General features: G+C 36.6%; 1 protein-coding gene across 1 annotated transcript in view; it reads left to right on the forward strand.

The window, feature by feature from the left end:
- The window catches only part of GBE1 (1,4-alpha-glucan branching enzyme 1), a 302,682-nt gene that overhangs the window by 204,112 nt on the left and 79,143 nt on the right, over positions 1-19,427 (forward strand). Inside the window, exons 9-11 of the mRNA XM_040226994.1 lie at positions 4,147-4,274; positions 8,854-8,952; positions 16,512-16,622. Of these exons, the coding sequence (XP_040082928.1) occupies positions 4,147-4,274; positions 8,854-8,952; positions 16,512-16,622 (338 nt within the window). The remainder of the gene's footprint in view (positions 1-4,146; positions 4,275-8,853; positions 8,953-16,511; positions 16,623-19,427) is intronic.

Genomic DNA, 19,427 nt, shown 5'->3' on the forward strand with positions numbered 1-19,427 from the left:
TCTCTAATCACTTCTGATTGCTTTTTGGCAGGAAGTCAGGTATAAATACTTTTTATAAGTAAATAAAGGGTAATGATTTTCTTTGAAATATTTCTACTTAATATGCTAACCTTAATATGTGGCATTCTTTTAAAAAAATTTTTTAAGGATATAATTGATTATACCAGTCTCAGGCTGTGAAAATGACAGCAATTGTAATGAAAAATAAATAACAAATTAATAAATGAGAACATTTGTTAATGTATAGGTTCATTTGCATATTAAACATTGAAGATAAATGTATACATTTTAAATATAAATGTGCTCAGTTAAAATTAAATTATAAATTAATTTGTAATTAAAACTATGGATTAGAGACCTTCAGTTTAAAAGTTGTACAAATAAGTGGAATCATAGAATCCTAATCCTTCAATAGATAACATGTAGAAAAATTATTGTTTTTTAATGACCCAATATTTAGCAACCTTGTTCATAACTAATACCTGGAAACAAACCAGGTATTCTTTAATAGATGAATGGTTAAAAAATGTGGTATAGCCATAGCATGAAATTCTACTTAGCAATAAACAGTAACAATATTGATACATATTAAAAATTTGGATTAATTTTTAGAGGATTTTGCTGACAGGGAAAAAACCTTGTTTCAAAAGAGGACATATATATAATATGATTACTTTTATGTATCATGCTTGTAGTGACAAAATAAATAGAGAAAATCAGTCATCATCAAGGGTTAAGGACCGTGGTGAAAAGGCAGGAGGAAGGTAGATCTCATTATAAAAGGATATCAGGTGAGCTACCTGTGATGTAATTTTATATCCTGACTGTATAATACCAGTACCTTGGCTGGGATATTACACCATGGCTTTTCATATGTTCCCATTGAAAATGCTATTACACCATGGCGTTTTAAATGTTGGGAAAACAAGTAAAGTCTACATAGGATTAGTTCAGTTTAGTTCAGTTCAGTTCAGTAGGTCAGTCATGTCCGACTCTTTGCGACCTCATGAATCACAGAACGCCAGGCCTCCCTGTCCATCACCAACTCCCGGAGTTCACTCAAACTCATGTGTGTCGAGTCGGTGATGCCATCCAGCCATCTCATCCTCTGTCGTCCCCTTCTCCTCCTGCCTCCAATCCCTCCCAGCATTAGGGTTTTTTCCAATGAGTCAACTCTTCGCATGAGGTGGCCAAAGTTTTGGAGTTTCAGCCTCAGCATCAGTCCTTCCAATGAACACCCAGGACTGGTCTCCTTTAGGATGGACTGGTTGGATTTCCTTGCAGTCCAAGGGACTCTCAAGAGTCTTCTCCAGCACCACAGTTTAAAACCATCAATTCCTCGGCTCTCAGCTTTCTTCACAGTCCAACTCTCACATCCATACATGACCATTGGAAAAACCATAGCCTTGACTAGATGGACCTTTGTTGGCAAAGTAATATCTCTGCTTTTGAATATACTATCTAGGTTGGTCATAACTTTCCTTCCAAGGAGTAAGCATCTTTTAATTTCATGGCTGCAGTCACCATCTGCAGTGATTTTGGAGCTGCTGCTGCTGCTGCTAAGTCACTTCAGTCATGTCCGACTCTGTGTGACCCCATAGACGGCAGCCCACCAGGCTCCGCCGTCCCTGGGATTCTCCAGGCAAGAACACTGGACTGGGTTGCCATTTCATTCTCTGATGCATGAAAGTGAAAAGTGAGAGTGAAGTCGCTCAGTCATGTCCGACTCTTAGCAAACCCATGGACTGCCGCCCACCAGGCTCCTCTGTCCATGGGATTTTCCAAGCAAGAGTACTGGAGTGGGATTTTGGAGCACTGTATGTTATTTCATATAACTGTGGCTTCCCAGATGGCTTGAATAACCTACCAATACGAGTTCCATCTCTGTATTGGGAAGATCCCCTGGAGGAGAAAATAGCAACCCACTCCAGTATTCTTATCTGGAACATCCCACAGACAGAGGGGCCTGGCGGGCTACAGTCCATGTGTTTGCAGAGTCAAATGCACTGAACAAGCACACACAATCTACAGTTATCTCAAAATCGAAATTTTAATTAAATCTTTTAAAAATCCTCTATATATCAGAACAAAGTGACTCAAAGTATGTATATGAAAATGTTATTTAGTATAACATAAGTATATGAAAGGATATAGCATAAGTATATGAAAATAGTTATTTAACTATTATCTCACTTAACTCTGTAAACTGCTTTCAGAAGATCTCTTGGGTGGTATAAAAATAATGCTTGTGTAGATATCTCATTTTAATTTCTTCTGCATTAAAACTTTGTTGTAGGAAATACATTGTTTTTATAACATTTACTCAAATATTTTTTACAACCTTCTGAAGTGTGGTAGGCCTTGTCTGTTTGGCTAAACCCTCAGAAAAACAGGTACATATGTTTTAAATAAAAATATGTATCTATATTCACCTGGGGGCTTCCCAGGTGGCTCAGGGTAAAGAATCAGCCTGCCAAACAAGAGACTTGGATTCAATCTATGGATTGGGAATGTCCCCTGGAGAAGGAAATGGCAACCAACTCTTGCCTGGGAAATCCCATAAACTGAGGAGTTGGCGGGCACCAGTCCATGTGGTCACAAAGAGTCAGACATGACTTAGTGACTAAACAATAACAACAATTTACTGACAACAATCAATCCATGATAGAGACTTTAGAAATCAAAATGTAACTGCCAAGAAAAGCTGCTACAGTCAAAATCTCCTGTTATCTGCTCTTATTCATGGTGCTACCTACTCCCCTCCCCATGAAATATTTTTAGGGAGCAAGTTGAATCTGTGAAACATGACAGATTTCGATGATACCTTCCACTTTGGAGAGAAGCTGACTTTGGAGATGAAAAAGGCAATCATGATAAAATTCAAGAAAGATCTTTTCCTAGATTAAAGCACCTACATGCCTGCCTCTTCAGAACTTCCTCTGCTGAGGGCTAGGTGTTTTCCAAAGAATTGTGGAGTTGGGAAAATGAACTGATATCTATGGATATGGTATATACTTCTTATGGGTAGAGCTCAAAAAATGGAAAGAAAAACACTGAGTTATTTAGCATGTTTCTCATCTTTGAGATGAAGATGAAAATAAAATTGAAACTGCAAAAAATTATATAATATACCAGAAGAAATCTGAGATGACACTATTAACATAGACACAGAGTGTTTAATTTATAAAATTCTGTGATAAAGAAAACTTCATCCAGTAATATCTTGAAGAAAAAGTAATTTACCTGCATAAATGAAAAAAAAAATGGCTGAGCTCATACTATTCCATTGCCACAGCACTGTCTGCAAAATTCTTATGGATAGAAACTGTGACTTGAGAATTGGATATTTGAATTGCCATTGAAGGATACATTTGAAAGAAATTGAATAATCCACGTAAAAATACCCTTCAATGATAGAATCAAGCAAACTGAAAAAAAGGAGTCAAAATAAAGAACTTATATATAAGAAATCAGCAGGGAAAAAGGCAGGCATTCAGCACTAAGTAGACTTAATTAAAAATAATAGTAAACAGCTGAAAGAATAGAAAATTAATAGTATAATACCAGTAAGTGAAATATACTATAACCAATCAAAATCAGGAGATGGGGCAAGTGGTGGTAGAAAGAAGTTGAGGGATATTAAACTGTTTTTGTCATCATAGGAAATCCATACTCCATAAATTCTAGCCATATTTTAAATAATATAAACATTTTGTCTCAATTTTATGATGGCTTTCCTATTTGCTTGCCTTCAGAGGAATCAAATAGGAGCTATCTAATATTAAGATCTCAGTGTGACCAAAAAAGTTATCTAAAAATTAAAGTTTATAAATCTCTGGTATTTTATTTTGTGCTGGACATTTCAGTTCAAATTGACTTAAAAATTTAAATCACAGAGATTTTGTTTGCTTTTGTAAAACAAAAGTTGAATTGCAGGATTGTCTGAACTTTGAATGTAGTTATCCGGTACTTTTTAAGTTAGATCATATAGTTACTAATAGCATTATGTGGTATCAAGGTCCATTATGCTTTGCTCTGATAACAAAACTGATATAAACCAACTAATTTGGAGGGAGGGTGGCATTTGTGCAGAGTTAAGACCTGCACACTAACATAATGCATCCATATTGGTTTTCTGTTTTCCAGGTGAGAATTTTTCAGGTGATTACCATGAGTATTTTGGACTACAAGTAGATGAAGATGCTTTGACTTACATCATGTTGGCAAATCATTTGGTTCACACGCTGTATCCAGATTCTATAACAATAGCTGAGGTAATAATGATCTCAACCCCCTGACCCTCTTTAAGATAGAACATTTTGTTGGCATACAATATTTGAATAATCTCTATATTATCAATGATTGCAGAAGTGAAATTATGCCCTGACTATAGTGCAGCTACCTTGTCTGTGTGGCACATTATTCAGAATTCACTGTTTTCCTATTATGAGATAATGTTCCCTAATTACTTGTCATTATTCCATTGTTAAAAAAGAAAATGCCAGTTGTTACAAAGTAAAATATCCTAATCAGTGGACAGGTCCTTTTGCCATGAGACCTTCAGCACAGAAAAAGAATTGAATATTAATATGTGTCTGTCTATTTAACTTTTTTTTTTTCTTTTCTGGTTTAATCATCAGAGATGGCATGGTTCACTGCCTGTGAGCTTCTCTGAAACCTCTCTTGTTCTGATGCGATTACCTTTCTTGTTTATGTTATTGCTCTCAGATTGCCAAATGTTCACTAGTTATTCATGATTACTGAAGGTTCATGATTAACTGTCCCAAAGCTGCACTGTAATGATATAATTTGGTATATGCATAATTGACAATTCCCCTCTTGGTGATAAATTTGATAAATTAAGAAGTTTGTTAAATACTTATGCTAATTTAGATTTAGTACTAAAATCCCTCTGGTTTTGTGAGTCCTCTAACTAGGAATTATTATTAAAATTGAATTTCATGTTAAAACTGTTCTATACAAAATGTAGAGGTTGGCATATAAAAATAATAAGACTATCATTGAAAGAGTCAGAGTTAAGAAGTATTTTCATGTTGTTGGCATTTAGTTCATTGAAATGAAATGTAGTCATGATGGTCTCTTTCCCATAGTATTTATTGTTTGTATAGTCTTGTTTCTAAGCATCATTTCTCAAAACTCAAAATCTCAAACTACTGATATGATTTTCTTGTTCGTCTCTGGATCGAGAACAGCTACTCTATTTAGGCCTTTTGCCCTCTAAATATCTTCTAGGATAGAGCAATAAATCCTAAATTCCTGGAGTAAATTTTCATATAATTTTTTTTTTAAGTCCACAATTACAATGTCATCTTGATATCCTGTATTGTTTCACAGTCTCATCTTACCTGTATTTAGTCATAACTTATAAGACTTTCTAATGCTTGTGCTAATACTTTCTGTGCTGAATATTTTTAATGTACTTCAGAAGATATTTTAAACTTTTATTTTATACTTTATATATTTTAATTTTTATCTGTCAAACATAAAAAAGTTATTTAACTATTTATAAAAGTTAATTATATTTATGGCAATTTGAAGCAAAGACATTATGTATGACAAATTACTATAAACAATTAATGACAGTGCACATCAAAAGCGGGTGCTGAAGAAAAAGAAGCAATTATTTAATACATGAAACTGAAAATTGTTACATTGATCTTTCCGTTCATTTCAAGTAAAATAGTTTCATCATCTAGGGAGCTTTTGTCTGATTATTGGTGTTTCTACCAATGAAACTTTGAGACTTTAGCCTACTTTATATTACTTGGCTTTAGATTTTTTTAAAACAAGATGTGTCTTCAATTTATTCTACTTAAATTGAAAACTACTTCAATTTCAATACATCACTTTTCTGTCTAGTGGGAGTCTATTCAAGAAGTGGAATTGATCCTCATGAACTTTTTTTTTTAAGAGAGGAATGTGGTGTAACGAATAAGTAATGCAATGTTATATACAGTCCTGTATATTGAATTTAGTTATAATGATAGTTATTAAAATTGAAGCCTTTTTTTCTGGAATATGTCTACCTTTATATGTGGTTATATTTGCTGTATTAATATAGCAATATTTATTGAAAATATTTTATTGAAAAATATTTTTTGATGACTGAAGCTTTCTCCCCCTCTGGAATAGTCATAAGTGATCTTTAGATTAAAGAATTAAAGCTATTTTAACTTCATTGGAAGCATATATGACCATTTGAATATCCTTTTGTTATCAACTACTTTATATTTAAGTATATTTATTTTCATGACCATAACATTTTATTTTCTTCTTTTAAGATTTTAAAAGAATAATTCTTAACTCTCCACTTGCAAACAAGAGCTACAAATACCACATATGCATTAATGAGGCAGGCTTCTAGGAGTCAGATTTAGGAGTTAAGACTTATTGGTCTCCAGATATTTTTTTAGCAGATTCTATTTCTTTATGAAGCGATTTTCTAAAACTACCTATAGACCAAATATAGAAAGCACCTTAATGTTTTCTTGAGAAAAAATTATCTTGATCTTTAATGCCATCTTATTACTTGTCTCATGAAAACTCTAGATCTTATAAAAACTTTTCCAGGAACATACTGTGTATGTTATTTCCAGTGTCTAATGTAGGTGCCTGATACTTAACACATATGTAGTCAGCCTTAGTAAGGAGTTGAACTGAATACCTATCATAACTGTGAGAATGTGACATAAAATGATTTCTTATCTGTTAACCATTCATCCTTTTTCATTTTTTTTGATTCATCTTTTTCCACTTTTATAAACTTATAAAAAAGTATGTAGAATAAGAATAAAATAATGGATATTTTCTTGTGGATATATTCCACCATGTACTATATTTTGTTGTACCTCTCTTCCATTAGAAAACAATGAACACATTATTTTGGAAGTCCAGAGAGGTCATATGTTTGTTTTTTTATAGCTTTTCTGTGGGAAGAGTTTGAGGATTGTATTGTGGAAGAAGAAGCAATTCAGTCTCAGAGAGCTCAGAGTGTGTGATAGTTTTTCTTTCTTTTTTTTTTTTTTCTCAGATTTTATTTTGGTTTTTTTGTTTGTTTGTTTTTTACTTTACAATATTGTATTGGTTTTGCCATACATCAACATGAATTTGCCACAGGTGTACACATGTTCCCAATCCTGAACCCCCCTCCCACCTCTCTCCCCATACCATCTCTCTGGGTCATCCCAGTGCACCAGCCCCAAGCATCCTGTATCCTGCATCAAACCTAACTGGCAATTCATTTCTTATATGATATTATACATGTTTCAATGCCATTCTTCCAAATCTTTCATAGGATGTAAGGATAATGATCCAAGGGAGAATTTGGGTAATGACACACACATAAAAGCTGTCAGAAGCACAGGGAAGAGTGATTATTTCAAAGGGGATGATATATTGAATATTTTAAATGAAACAGTAGAAATAATGATGGAGAGATGTAGGTTTTTTCCTCACACTGCTGTGTACTTCTGTTAACAGTTATGACGACTCCATAACACTGTCTTTTCATGATTGTGTGTGTTTGTGTGCACGCATGTTTATTTAGATTCTAGTTCTTGAATCCTGCAGGTCAAGTGTTATGTCTTATTTACCATCAAAGCCTTGGCAGCACCTTCATAAATCCACTCAGACAATAGTTATTGAGTTCCTGCTTTGTGCCAAGTGTTCTACTATTCTAGATTCTTGGCATATGTCAGTGAGCAACAACAGCAACAACAACAAAAGTCCTACCCCATGTGTCTTAAATTCTAACAGTTAGGGAGGAAGCAGATAATCAAATAATAAATTATATTGTCAGTGCTTACTTATTGTATCCTAAACTGAAGAATGTAAGTTTTCTATTGTTGACTGTTGAAAGCTATTCGCAGGCAATGATAGGAGCAGACCATTCAGCAGCAGTTATTGTAAAGAGAGACTGGAGATGGGAGTTCCACTTATGTGTGGAAACATAGTGGTCAGAATAAGTAGTTAGGTGGATTAAATAAGATAGTGTCTATAGAAATGAGGCAAAAGAAAATAATTTATTTGAAAGATATTGTGGAGTTAGAATTGCTAGTACTTGTACTATATTTTACCACCATTGTTACACTAATATATTTTGTTGCATCTGGGTCCTTACATCATTTTCTTTTTACTTATCTGTTTGACCATATGTTTATTTGATTACTGATAGTCTAGTGGTAGCATGACTGTAAGAAGACCCTGTCAAAAGGTTGGATGTCTGAGTCCCAGCTCTATCCTTGAGAAACATGTCTTTAGTGAGCCCTTCACCTCAATAAGCCTCGATTTCTATATCTTTTAAATGAAGAAGATCCACTAGATAACCTCAGTGACCCTTTCCAAGTGTAACTGACTCTTGTGAAAGCCATCTTACTGCTTTGCTCTTAATGTACTAACTCTATTTCTATTCCATCAGAAGCTAAGTGCTCAAAAAATACATTCTCTGCCACTGCTGTATACACGGAGAAGAATAACAGATATACAGCACATGTATTTTTATGTTTGATGAAAGCAGTAGCCAATACGTAGAATATTCAAAAATTAGTGTAAGAAACCATGTTTCAGCAATAACACTTTTACAGATTTGTGTTCTCTATGTACAACTAAGGATAAAAAGTTGTCCTGCAATGAAAAGCACTACTCAAAATCTTATTGGGAAATGAGATATGCTATCACAATGCTATCTACTTTTACAATTATGCTACCAAAATACTCCAAGAGTATATACCCCCATTTATTATTTGTATTTATTGGCCTGGATTTACTGTCACAAGAATATTTAGTAAAAATTTGATCAATATGAACTGGTAATGCTGATGCTGTTTATTTTAGGATGTATCAGGAATGCCAGCTCTGTGTTCTCCAATTTCCCAGGGAGGGGGTGGTTTTGACTATCGATTGGCCATGGCAATTCCAGATAAATGGATACAGGTAAGGTTTAATGTAAATATTTTTTTTTTCCTGTGGATACTATGTCTTATATTGATGTATTTATTATTTCTTTGATTTATTTCTTAGTTTTGATATTATAATTGAAGTATTAAATTCTCTCATTAGTGTGTTGATTCTTGTGCCATTTAATAAGATGCCTCTCAAACTTCTAAAAGTTCTAATTTAAAGTATTCACACTTGCATTATGCAGACGTGGGGAAGATATGATTGATATAATGTTAGCTATGTAAATGGAATTTTGCATTATCAGTGCAATTATATGAAACTCTGGCATTCTATATTTAAAACACATTAAACTTCATCAAAGCATCCATTTCTGCCTACAAATCATCAATTAATGTAGAAGTCACTCCTTAATTCCCAGTACTTGTTTCTTAGTATGGTTTTTTACTCAACAGATGTGGATTTATGCATTCCTTCATTGAGTATTTAAAAGCCCTTACCATGTGTCTGGTACTAGGAATGAATAATTATATATGACACATTGCATATGATTTCTAATATACTTTTATTAAATTTAATAACAATTCAAGTAGCTTGGATTATATTTTGTTTCATTTTATTTTTGTCTAAATGACCAAAGTTGTTATAAGTGATCTTTAGATAAGATTATTTTTAGATAACATAAAATAAGACTTAGATTTGATATAGAACACTCTTGAGTGGCAAAGTCTGAATCACAGGCTGAATATTTATAAGATGTCAGATATGTATCAAATAATCATTGCTTTCTGATAAAGCCCTTTAGTACAGACATGAACTGGTGCCATGAGATCACAGTGGCAGAAGAGCTTAACTTTGAATAGAAAAACCACGAAGCCTTTTCTGAAGGAAGTGGTTATTGCAGTCATCGCATGTCTCTTCTGTGTCCACAGGCAATTTGGGCAGTGCACAGCTGTGACACTGGAGAAGGAAATGGCAACCCACTCCAGTGTTCTTGCCTGGAGAATCCCGGGGACAGGGGAGCCTGGTGGGCTGCCGTCTATGGGGTCGCACAGAGTTGGACACGACTGAAGCGACTTAGCAGCAGCACAGCTGTGACATTAAAACTCTACCAGCACAACTTCTGCTTTTCCATCTATCAATGTCTTAATCATTGTCAGGTCAAAAAAATAAGTGTTTTACAAATCTGATTAGAGTTAGAAACCAAAGAGACTTTACTAGCTGGGAAAGTTGCTTTGTATTTGTTATTAAAAAAAAAAAGGTGTTGTGATCTTCAAGTTTCTTACCTTGGTTTAGGTTCGCTGTCCATCCACCATCTTTTACGATTTCTAATCTTCCATAAAGATATTTGCCCCCTTGCAAGTGCCAAATCTTGCTTTTTTAACATCCTACTGAAAAGCCTTCATCAGGCTTTCAGCAGATTCAAGGATATTTAAAGGTGTACATCAACCTAAAATTATTTTAATCAATCATAGCTCAGAGCAGGCTATTTCCTCCTCTTAGTAATAATGGCAGTTTTCTTTTTTTTTTTAATATTTAACTTACTAAACACTTCAGTACCTTGTATACTCAAGGTACTGTACTAGGCAGTACATCATACAAACGGAAGGAAAAAAATGTATTGTTCTCCATTTAGATTTCTGTGGAGTTAAACAGGTGGTAAATTGGTAGACAATTCTTCTGCCATCACAGAAGACACCAGAGATACAGGTTCAATCCCTTGGTCAGGAAGACCCCCTGGGGAAGGAAGTGGCAACCTATTCCAGTATTCTTGCTGGGATAATCCCATGGACAGAGGAGCCTGACGGGATACAATCCATGGGTTTGCAAGTGTCGGACACAACTTAGCTAATAAACCACCACCGTAACATCTTGCAGAGTTATAGTGCAATATCACAATCAGGTTAGTGACATGGACATAATCAAGACATGGAACATTACCATGAGTTTCCCAAATGTTGTTTTTAGAGCCAACACCTACTCCTTTCTTCCCCAAATCACTCCTGAACCTTTGGCCACTGCTAGCCTGATCTCCATTTCTATAATTTTTTTCATTTCAAAAATGTTATACAAATGGAATAATACAGTATGCAACCTTTTGGGCTTATCATTTTTCACTCAGTCAAATTCTCTGGGGATTTCATGTAGGTTGTTGCATGTATCAGTAGTATATTTCTTGTCAAGATTTTTTTTTTAATTTTTATTGGAGTATAGTTGATTAACAATGTAATGTTAGTTTCAGGTAAGAGCAAAGTAAATCAGTTAAACATATACATATACCCACACTTTTTTTTTTTTTTTTTAAGAGTATTTTCCCATATAGGCCATTACAGATTTTTGAGTAGAATTTCCTGTGCTATATAGTATGTTCTTATCAATTATCTATTATATGTAAATGTGCTTAGTCATTTCAGTGGTGTCTGACTCTTTGCAACCCTATGGACTGTAGCCTGCCAGCCTCCTCTGTGCATGAGATTCTCCAGGCAAGAATACTGGAGTGGGATCCTCTGGGGAATCTTCCTGAATCAGGAATCGAACCCATGTCTCCTGTGTCTCCTGCATTGCACGTGGATTCTTTATCCACTGAGCCATTTGAGAAGCCCCATTTTATGTATAATAGTATGTATATGTCAATCCCAGTCTTCCAATTTATCCCTCCCCCTCTTTACCCCCTGGGAGCGATAAGTTTGTTTTCTATATCTATGATGCTACTTCACTGTTTCCCTTTCTTTTTGTTGAATGCTATCTCATGGCATGGTTGTATCACTGTTTAATTATTTTTCCAGTGAAAGATATCTCGATTGTTTCTAGGTTTTGGCTGCTATAAAGAGAGCTGCTATAAACATTTGTGTGCAGATTTTTGTATGAACATAAATTTTCATTACTCTATGATAAACATCCAAAAGTACTGGGTTTTATACTGGTTGGATGTTGTTGTTATTGTTGTTCAATCACTAAGTCATGTCCAACTCTGCAACTCAATGGACTGCAACATGCCAAGGCTTCCCTGTCCTTTACTATCTCCTGGAGTTTGCTCAAACTCATGTCCATTGAGTCAGTGATGCCATACAACCATCTCATCCTTCCTTCATCGCCTCTTCTCCTCTCCTTCAATCTTTTCCAACATCAGGGTCTTTTCCAGTGAGTCAGCACTTTGCATCAGGTGGCCTAAGTATTGAAGCTTCAGTTTCAGTATCAGTCATTCCAATGAATATTCAGAGTTGATTTCCTATAGGACTAACTGGCTTGATCTCCTTGCTGTCCAAGGGACTCTCAAGAGGCTTCCCCAGCACCACATTTCAAAAGTATTAGTTCTTCAGCACTCAGCCTTCTCTGTCCTCCAATTTTCACATTAGTAAATGACCACTGGAAAAACCATAGCTTTGACCATACAGCCTTTGGTTTGCAAAGTGATATCTTTGCTTTTTTATATGCTGTCTAGTTTTGTCATAGCTTTTCTTCCAAGGAGCATGCATCTTTTAATTTCATAGCTGTAGCACTTTCAGCAGTGACTTTGGAGCCAAAGAAAATAAACTCTGTCACTGTTTCCACTTGTTCCTCAAATATTTGCCATGAAGTTGTGGAACCAGATGCCATGATCTTAGTTTTCTGATTATTGAATTTTAAGCCAGCTTTTTCACTCTCCTCTTTCACTTTAATTAAGAGGCTCTTTAGTTCCTCTTTGCTTTCTGCCATTAAAGTGGTATCATCTGTATATCTGAGGTTGTTGATATTTCTCCCAGCAATCTTGATTCCAGCTTGTGCTTCATCCAGCCTGGCATTTTGTATGATGTACTTTGCATCTGAGTTAAATAAGCAGGGTGACAATATATAGCCTTGATGTACTTACCCCTTTTCCAATTTGGACCCAGTCTGTTGTTCCATGTCTGGCTCTAACTGTTGCTGTTTGACCTGCATGCACATATATCATGAGGCAGATCAGGTGGTCTGGTATGCCCATCTCTTGAAGAATTTTCCACAGTTTGTTGTGATCTGCAGTCAGAGGCTTTCAAACTATTTTTCTGAGTAGTTGTACCATTTTGCATTACCACAAGCAACTTTGGAGAGATCCAATTTCTGTACATTCTTGAACAATGCATTTGTTATTGCTATTTTTTATATTGGTCATTCTATCAGGTGTGCAGAAATATCTCACTGTGGATTTAGTTTGCATTTTCTTAATGGTGTATGACAAATAACTTGTTTTCTTGTGCTTATTTGCCATCTTTATATCTTCTTCAGTGAAATGTCTGTTCATGTCTTTTGACCATTTTCTAATTGGATCATTTATTTACTGTGAAGTTTTGAGAGTTCTTTATATAATTTAGATTCAACCCTTTTGTGAGGTGGTATGTGGTTGACAAATATATTTATACTGGTCTTTCCTTGTGTTTTCATCCTCTACATGTGGACTTCCACAGAGCTAAAGTTCTTTGTTTTCTTTAAATTTAATGAAGGCCAGTTTATCATTTTGTTTTCCTTTTAGAGACCTATTTTGGTGACAAGTCTAAGAATTCTCTGATTCTCCTATATTTTCTATTAAACATTTATAATTTTATGTTTAAGTCCATAGTCCATTTGAGTTACTTTTTGTATAATCAATGTTTAAGGTTTTTTTTTTTTTCTTTTGTCCAAAGATGTCTAACACTTCCAGCATGATTTGTTGAAAAGTCTAACCTACTTCCATTGAATTATTTTAACACAGCAGTCCAACTTAACCGGGCATATTTGCATAGGTTTATGGATTGTGAATAGACATATACAAATAGTACACTGAATCTAAATAATACAAAGTGTATTAAAATTATACAAATCCACTATCATATGGTCACAAATCTGAAATGATCTTCCTAGACTAAATATCAAGGCTTGGTAAGGCTGCATTCCTTCTGGAGGTTCTATTTCTTTGACTTTTCTATCTTCTAAAACCCACCTGTATTCCTTGGTTCATGAGCCCTCGCCCCATCTTCAAAGCCAGCAGGGTAGCATCTTCAAATCTCTGTCTTACTCTGACAACCCAAGCACCTTTTAAGAAAGATCCCTGTAATTACATTGGGCCCATCCAGGTAATCCAGAGAAGGGAAATGGCAACCCACTCCAGTATTCTTGCCTGGAGAATCCTGTGGACAGGGGAGCCTAGTGGGCTGCTGTCCATGGAGTTGCAGAGTCGGACACAAAGACTGAATGAAGCGACTTAGCATGCATTGGAGAGGGAAATGGCAACCCACTCCAGTATTCTTGCCTGGAGAATCCCAGAGACAGAGGAGACTTGTGGGTTGCTGTCTATGGCGTCCCACAGAGTCAGATATGACTGACATGATTTAGCAGCAGCAGCAGCATCCGGGTAATCCAGGATAATCTCCCCATCTCAATGTCCTTAACTTCCACAGATCTCTGAAGTCCTTCTTGCCATGTAAGGTGACATATTCACTCTGGGTATTAGCATGTGAACACTTGTGGGTGGTCATTATTCTGCCTAATACAGTCTGCCCTCTGGTGCCCGGTGATTCACACTGCAGTTACGGGGGATGGCTGCTGCTGCTGCTGCTGCTGCTGCTGCTAAGTTGTGTCAACTCTGTGCGACCCCATAGACAGCAGCCCACCAGGCTCCCCCGTCCCTGGGATTTTCCAGGCAAGAACACTGGAGTGGGTTGCCATTGCCTTCTCCAGTGCATGAAAGTGAAAAGTGAAAGTGAAGTTGCTCAGTCGTGTCTGACTCTTTGCGACCCCATGGAGCCTACCAGGCTCCTCCACCCATGGGATTTTCCAGGCAAGAGTACTAGAGTGGGTTGCCATTGCCTTCTCCAACGGGGGATGGCAAAGCACCTCTTAATTCCATTGAGCAAAAAAAAAAAAAAGCAAAGGAAGATACAAACAGGCTGGAACTCTATTTTGTGTACCAAAATCTGCATTAATTTCCTATTGCTGTATAACCAACTACCACAAACTTAGCAATTTAGAGCATTTCTGTTATTATCTCACCCTTTCTTCGAAGGACATCTATTGTATTCAAAGTTCCCTCCCACCCTCCAGGTAAAGGATTATACAAAGAGGTGAATCAGAGGGAGTGGGAATCATAGGAACCATTTTAGAATTCTGCCTGTCAGTGTTTAGGACAGAGAAATGAGCCCCCTTTAGAAAGATTGTGTTGCGTGAAAGAACAGGCTCTTTTTAGGCTGTTAATTCTGTGGAGCAGCAGCTTTTATATGATAGTCAGAGGAAGGGATTTTGCTGGATGTCTGAGTGGTGAGAAAACAAAACAAAGCAAAACAATGCAGAGTTTCACAATGGCAGCCTAAGGAGGAAAGCATTTCACAGGAAGGGGTAGGGACAGCATTCTTGTACAGCAAGCGTTTGCCTAAGAAAGGACTTAGGACACAATCATAATCTGAAATTTCTCAAGTTCATTTGCACTGAAGAGGTTTGAGAGGTACAGAGGCCACACTGGAGACTAACAACCCAGTTGGAAACAAAAATGTGTGCACTGTTAAGATTTATCTCAGAGAGGCAGCAGTACGTGGGAAGTGAGATCTTAATTCCCTTCCCAGGAATTGAACCTGGGTAGCCTGGATGAGAACCAAGAATCCTAGCCACCCGACCAGCCAGGGCTAGAGGCTGGAAACTATTTTTCCCTGGATCTTTGACCTCAGTGAAAAATGCATTTATCACAGAGGCAGAAACTGTAAATGCAGGTACAAAGTTTATTATTAGAGGCATAGCATAACAACAAGTGGGAAAGCACACAGAGAAATGGTTTATTTAGTTATGATGGAAGCAAAGCAGGAATGCACACTCAGAGAGAAGGGTGTGGTGAAGAGCAGTGAGGTAAAGAGGCCATACCATGACTCTTACCTTAAGGTGTTTACAAGAGACAAAGACTGGCTATTTACCCTGTTTCTGTTGTTACTTCCATTTTGGAGGGCAAACAGGAGGCTGATTGTAAATGCCTTAGCTGGAGTCCACCCATCTCTTATCTCAGGAAATACAAACAGAAGGCTGGTTATAGGTATTCTGTGGGAAGCCCACTTCTTACTGCCTCATGAAATGCAAACAGAAAGTCAGCTGTAGATATCTAACCTGGAGCTCATCTATCTCCTGCCCCAGGATGATAATTATTTCATGATAATCAGCTTTTATACATTGAAATAATAGTTGTTTTCGTTTAAGAAAGGAACAAGACACTCTTCTTGCTAACATTTTTTTTTGTTCATTCCAAGCTAAAATGGTAGCAAGTATATCTTTACCTTGTGGAAGTTATTGAAGATCTACTGCACAACACTTTACTGTAGTCATTAATCAAGAAGTAGCAGCTGTTACAGAAAAAGAAAAAAGGTTGCCAAAATCCTAAAGTGCAGTGATCAAATCATCTGCACAAAAGTGAGCACGTGCACACCCACACACAACACCACTGTCATTTGGATAGTCTGTACAAAAGCTGTGATTTCAGTAAAAGTGTCAACAAAGCTATTTTTGTTCCGTGGGTGTGCTTGTATCTGTGTGTCATAATTTGGATTGATATGATATATACCCTAAGTTTGGGTTATAAAGTAAGAATAGCAACGAGGTATTGAAATTATTTCCTGTCTTGCATTTAGTTACTGAAAGAATATAAAGATGAAGATTGGAACATGGGCAATATAGTGTATACACTCACAAACCGACGCTACCTTGAAAAGTGCATTGCCTACGCAGAGAGCCATGATCAGGTAAATAAGTATGTGTGTAAACCGTTCTCTCTCTGTGCATGTATTTGTTAACGTATCTAAAATAAGCATATCTCAATACAAATTTCTATAGTTCAATACAATTAATGTAATGTGTTATATGTCTATTTTATGTGACAGCTACTCTTACTTGAAAAACTTTTCAGGGATTTCCATGGTGGTCCCGTAGTTAAGAGTTTGCCTTCCAGTGCAGAAGGTACAGGTTCGATCCCTTGTCAGGGAGCTAAGATCCCATGCATCTCACAGCCAGAAAACCCCAAACATAAAACAGAAGCAGTATTGTAACCAATTCAATAAAGACTTTAAAAATGGTCTAAATCAAAAAACCTTTAAAAAAGAAAAGACATTAAAAACTTACTTTGTAGATCCATAAATTTCAACTTCAAAATGCAGTACTACTTTTACCCTGCCAAACTGTAATTAAGCGACTGTGAATGACAGTTGCAAGTACTATCTTACAAGTTTTCCTTTGTTGTCACGAGAAGAATGTTGGTGCTAATCCAGGTTAATTTTAATTTCCTTTCCATTTTAGTTTTCCTTCTAAAGATTTTCTTTTATGCCTTTTCACTTGCTTTCATCATTTTTCCCCCCTCAGTCACTAAATCCTTTGCTGATTGATCACCCTGATCTCTGTCCCTCTTTTTTAGTCCATTGTCTGTAATGTAGCCTGAGTTATTTTCCAAAGGGCAAAGCTAATTTTGTCAACCCAGATCTTTTGGTTAAAGCTTCTCACTCACAGCCTGTCATCTTGGCCCATGCCAAAGTTTATTCTATGTTCAATTCTCCAAGTGTTCTGTTCTTCAATACTGTAAAACTTTCACCCATCGTAAATCGGTCAATCTTGTCCCAGTCTTATACTTCCCCCACACACCTGCAAATGCATACTTCACCTGGGAAGCTACTATAAAGAACTAATGCTCTGACTCAGGTGTGTTTCCTGAGGCTTTCATCCAGGTGTATAGGGGAAAAAGTGGCTTCCCAAGTCTTCATATTCTCATCACATTTTAAGCAGAATATTTGTTTACATTTGTATTTCCAGCCTTAGTACTATGACTTCTCCTAATAGTCCCTCAATAAAGATAAATAAATGGAGAAGACCATTTAGTTATTGAAATCATGGAACGAGAGATCAAATTGCCAACATCTGCTGGATCATGGAAAAAGCAAGAGAGTTCCAGAAAATCATCTATTTCTGCTTTATTGACTATGCCAAAGCCTTTGACTGTGTGGATCACAATAAGCTGTGGAAAATTCTGAAAGAGATGGGAATACCAGACCACCTAACCTGCCTCTTGAGAAATCTGTATGCAGGTCAGGAAGCAACAGTTAGAACTGGACATGGAACAACAGACTGGTTCCAAATAGGAAAAGGAGTACGTCAAGGCTGTATATTGTCACCCTCCTTATTTAACTTCTATGCAGAGTACATCATGAGAAACGCTGGACTGGAAGGAACACAAGCTGGAATCAAGATTGCCGGGAGAAATATCAATAACCTCAGATATGCAGATGACACCACCCTTATGGCAGAAAGTGAAGAGGAGCTAAAAAGCCTCTTGATGAAAGTGAAAGAGGAAAGTGAAACAGTTGGCTTAAAGCTCAACATTCATAAAACGAAGATCATGGCATCTGGTCCCATCACTTCATGGGAAATAGATGGGGAAACAGTGGAAACAGTGTCAGACTTTATTTTTTGGGGCTCCAAAATCACTGCAGATGGTGATTGCAGCCATGAAATTAAAAGACGCTTACTCCTTGGAAGAAAAGTTATGACCAACCTAGATAGTATATTCAAAAGCAGAGACATTACTTTGCTGACTAAGGTCCATCTAATCAAGGCTATGGTTTTTCCAGTGGTCATGTAGGGATGTGAGAGTTGGACTGTGAAGAAGGCTGAATGCCAAAGAATTGATGCTTTTGAACTGTGGTGTTGGAGAAGACTCTTGAGAGTCCCTTGGACTGCAAGGAGATCCAACCAGTCCATTCTGAAGATCAGCCCTGGGATTTCTTTGGAAGGAATGATGCTAAAGCTGAAGCTCCAGTACTTTGGCCACCTCATGCGAAGAGTTGACTCATTGGAAAAGACTCTGATGCTGGGAGGGATTTGGGGCAGGAGGAGAAGGGGACGACCAAGGATGAGATGGCTGGATGGCATCATGGACTCGATGGACATGAGTCTGAGTGAACTCTGGGAGATGGTGATGGACAGGGAGGCCTGGCATGCTGCGATTCATGGGGTCGCAAAGAGTCGGACACGACTGAGCGACTGAACTGAACTGTCCTCATAAACAATATAAAATGAAGTCTTTATACTTTAAAAAGACAGTAAACCTTTTGAAATTATTTGCAGTATATGAATTAAGAAAATTGAAGTTAAACAATAAGTTCCTATGTTATTTCAGCAGAAATTGACAATTTAAGTTGGAAACTAGTTTTTCAGATGTCTCCTCTTACTATTAAGAAAGTATAAGTAGACCAGAGGTCAGCTATCAAGGCCCATGAGCCAAATTCTGCCTACTGCTTGTTTTTATAAGGTAACTAGGACACAGGCATACTCATTCAATTACCTATTGTCTGTGGCTGCTTTGGAGTGTTAATGGCAGATTTCAGTAGTTGAGACTGAGAAAATAGCCCACTGCCTAAACTATGTACTATTGGCCTATACAGAAACTTTACTCATTCATGAAGTAGACATATGAAGTTTTGTATCTTCCTAATTGGGATAGTACTTTCTTTTAAATTGGCTATGGGACAAATCAAATAAATACCAATGAAAAAACCAGAACC

The sequence above is a fragment of the Oryx dammah genome, unplaced genomic scaffold (assembly GCF_014754425.2).
Source record: "Oryx dammah isolate SB20612 unplaced genomic scaffold, SCBI_Odam_1.1 HiC_scaffold_2, whole genome shotgun sequence".
In the NCBI taxonomy this organism is placed as follows: Eukaryota; Metazoa; Chordata; class Mammalia; order Artiodactyla; family Bovidae; genus Oryx; species Oryx dammah.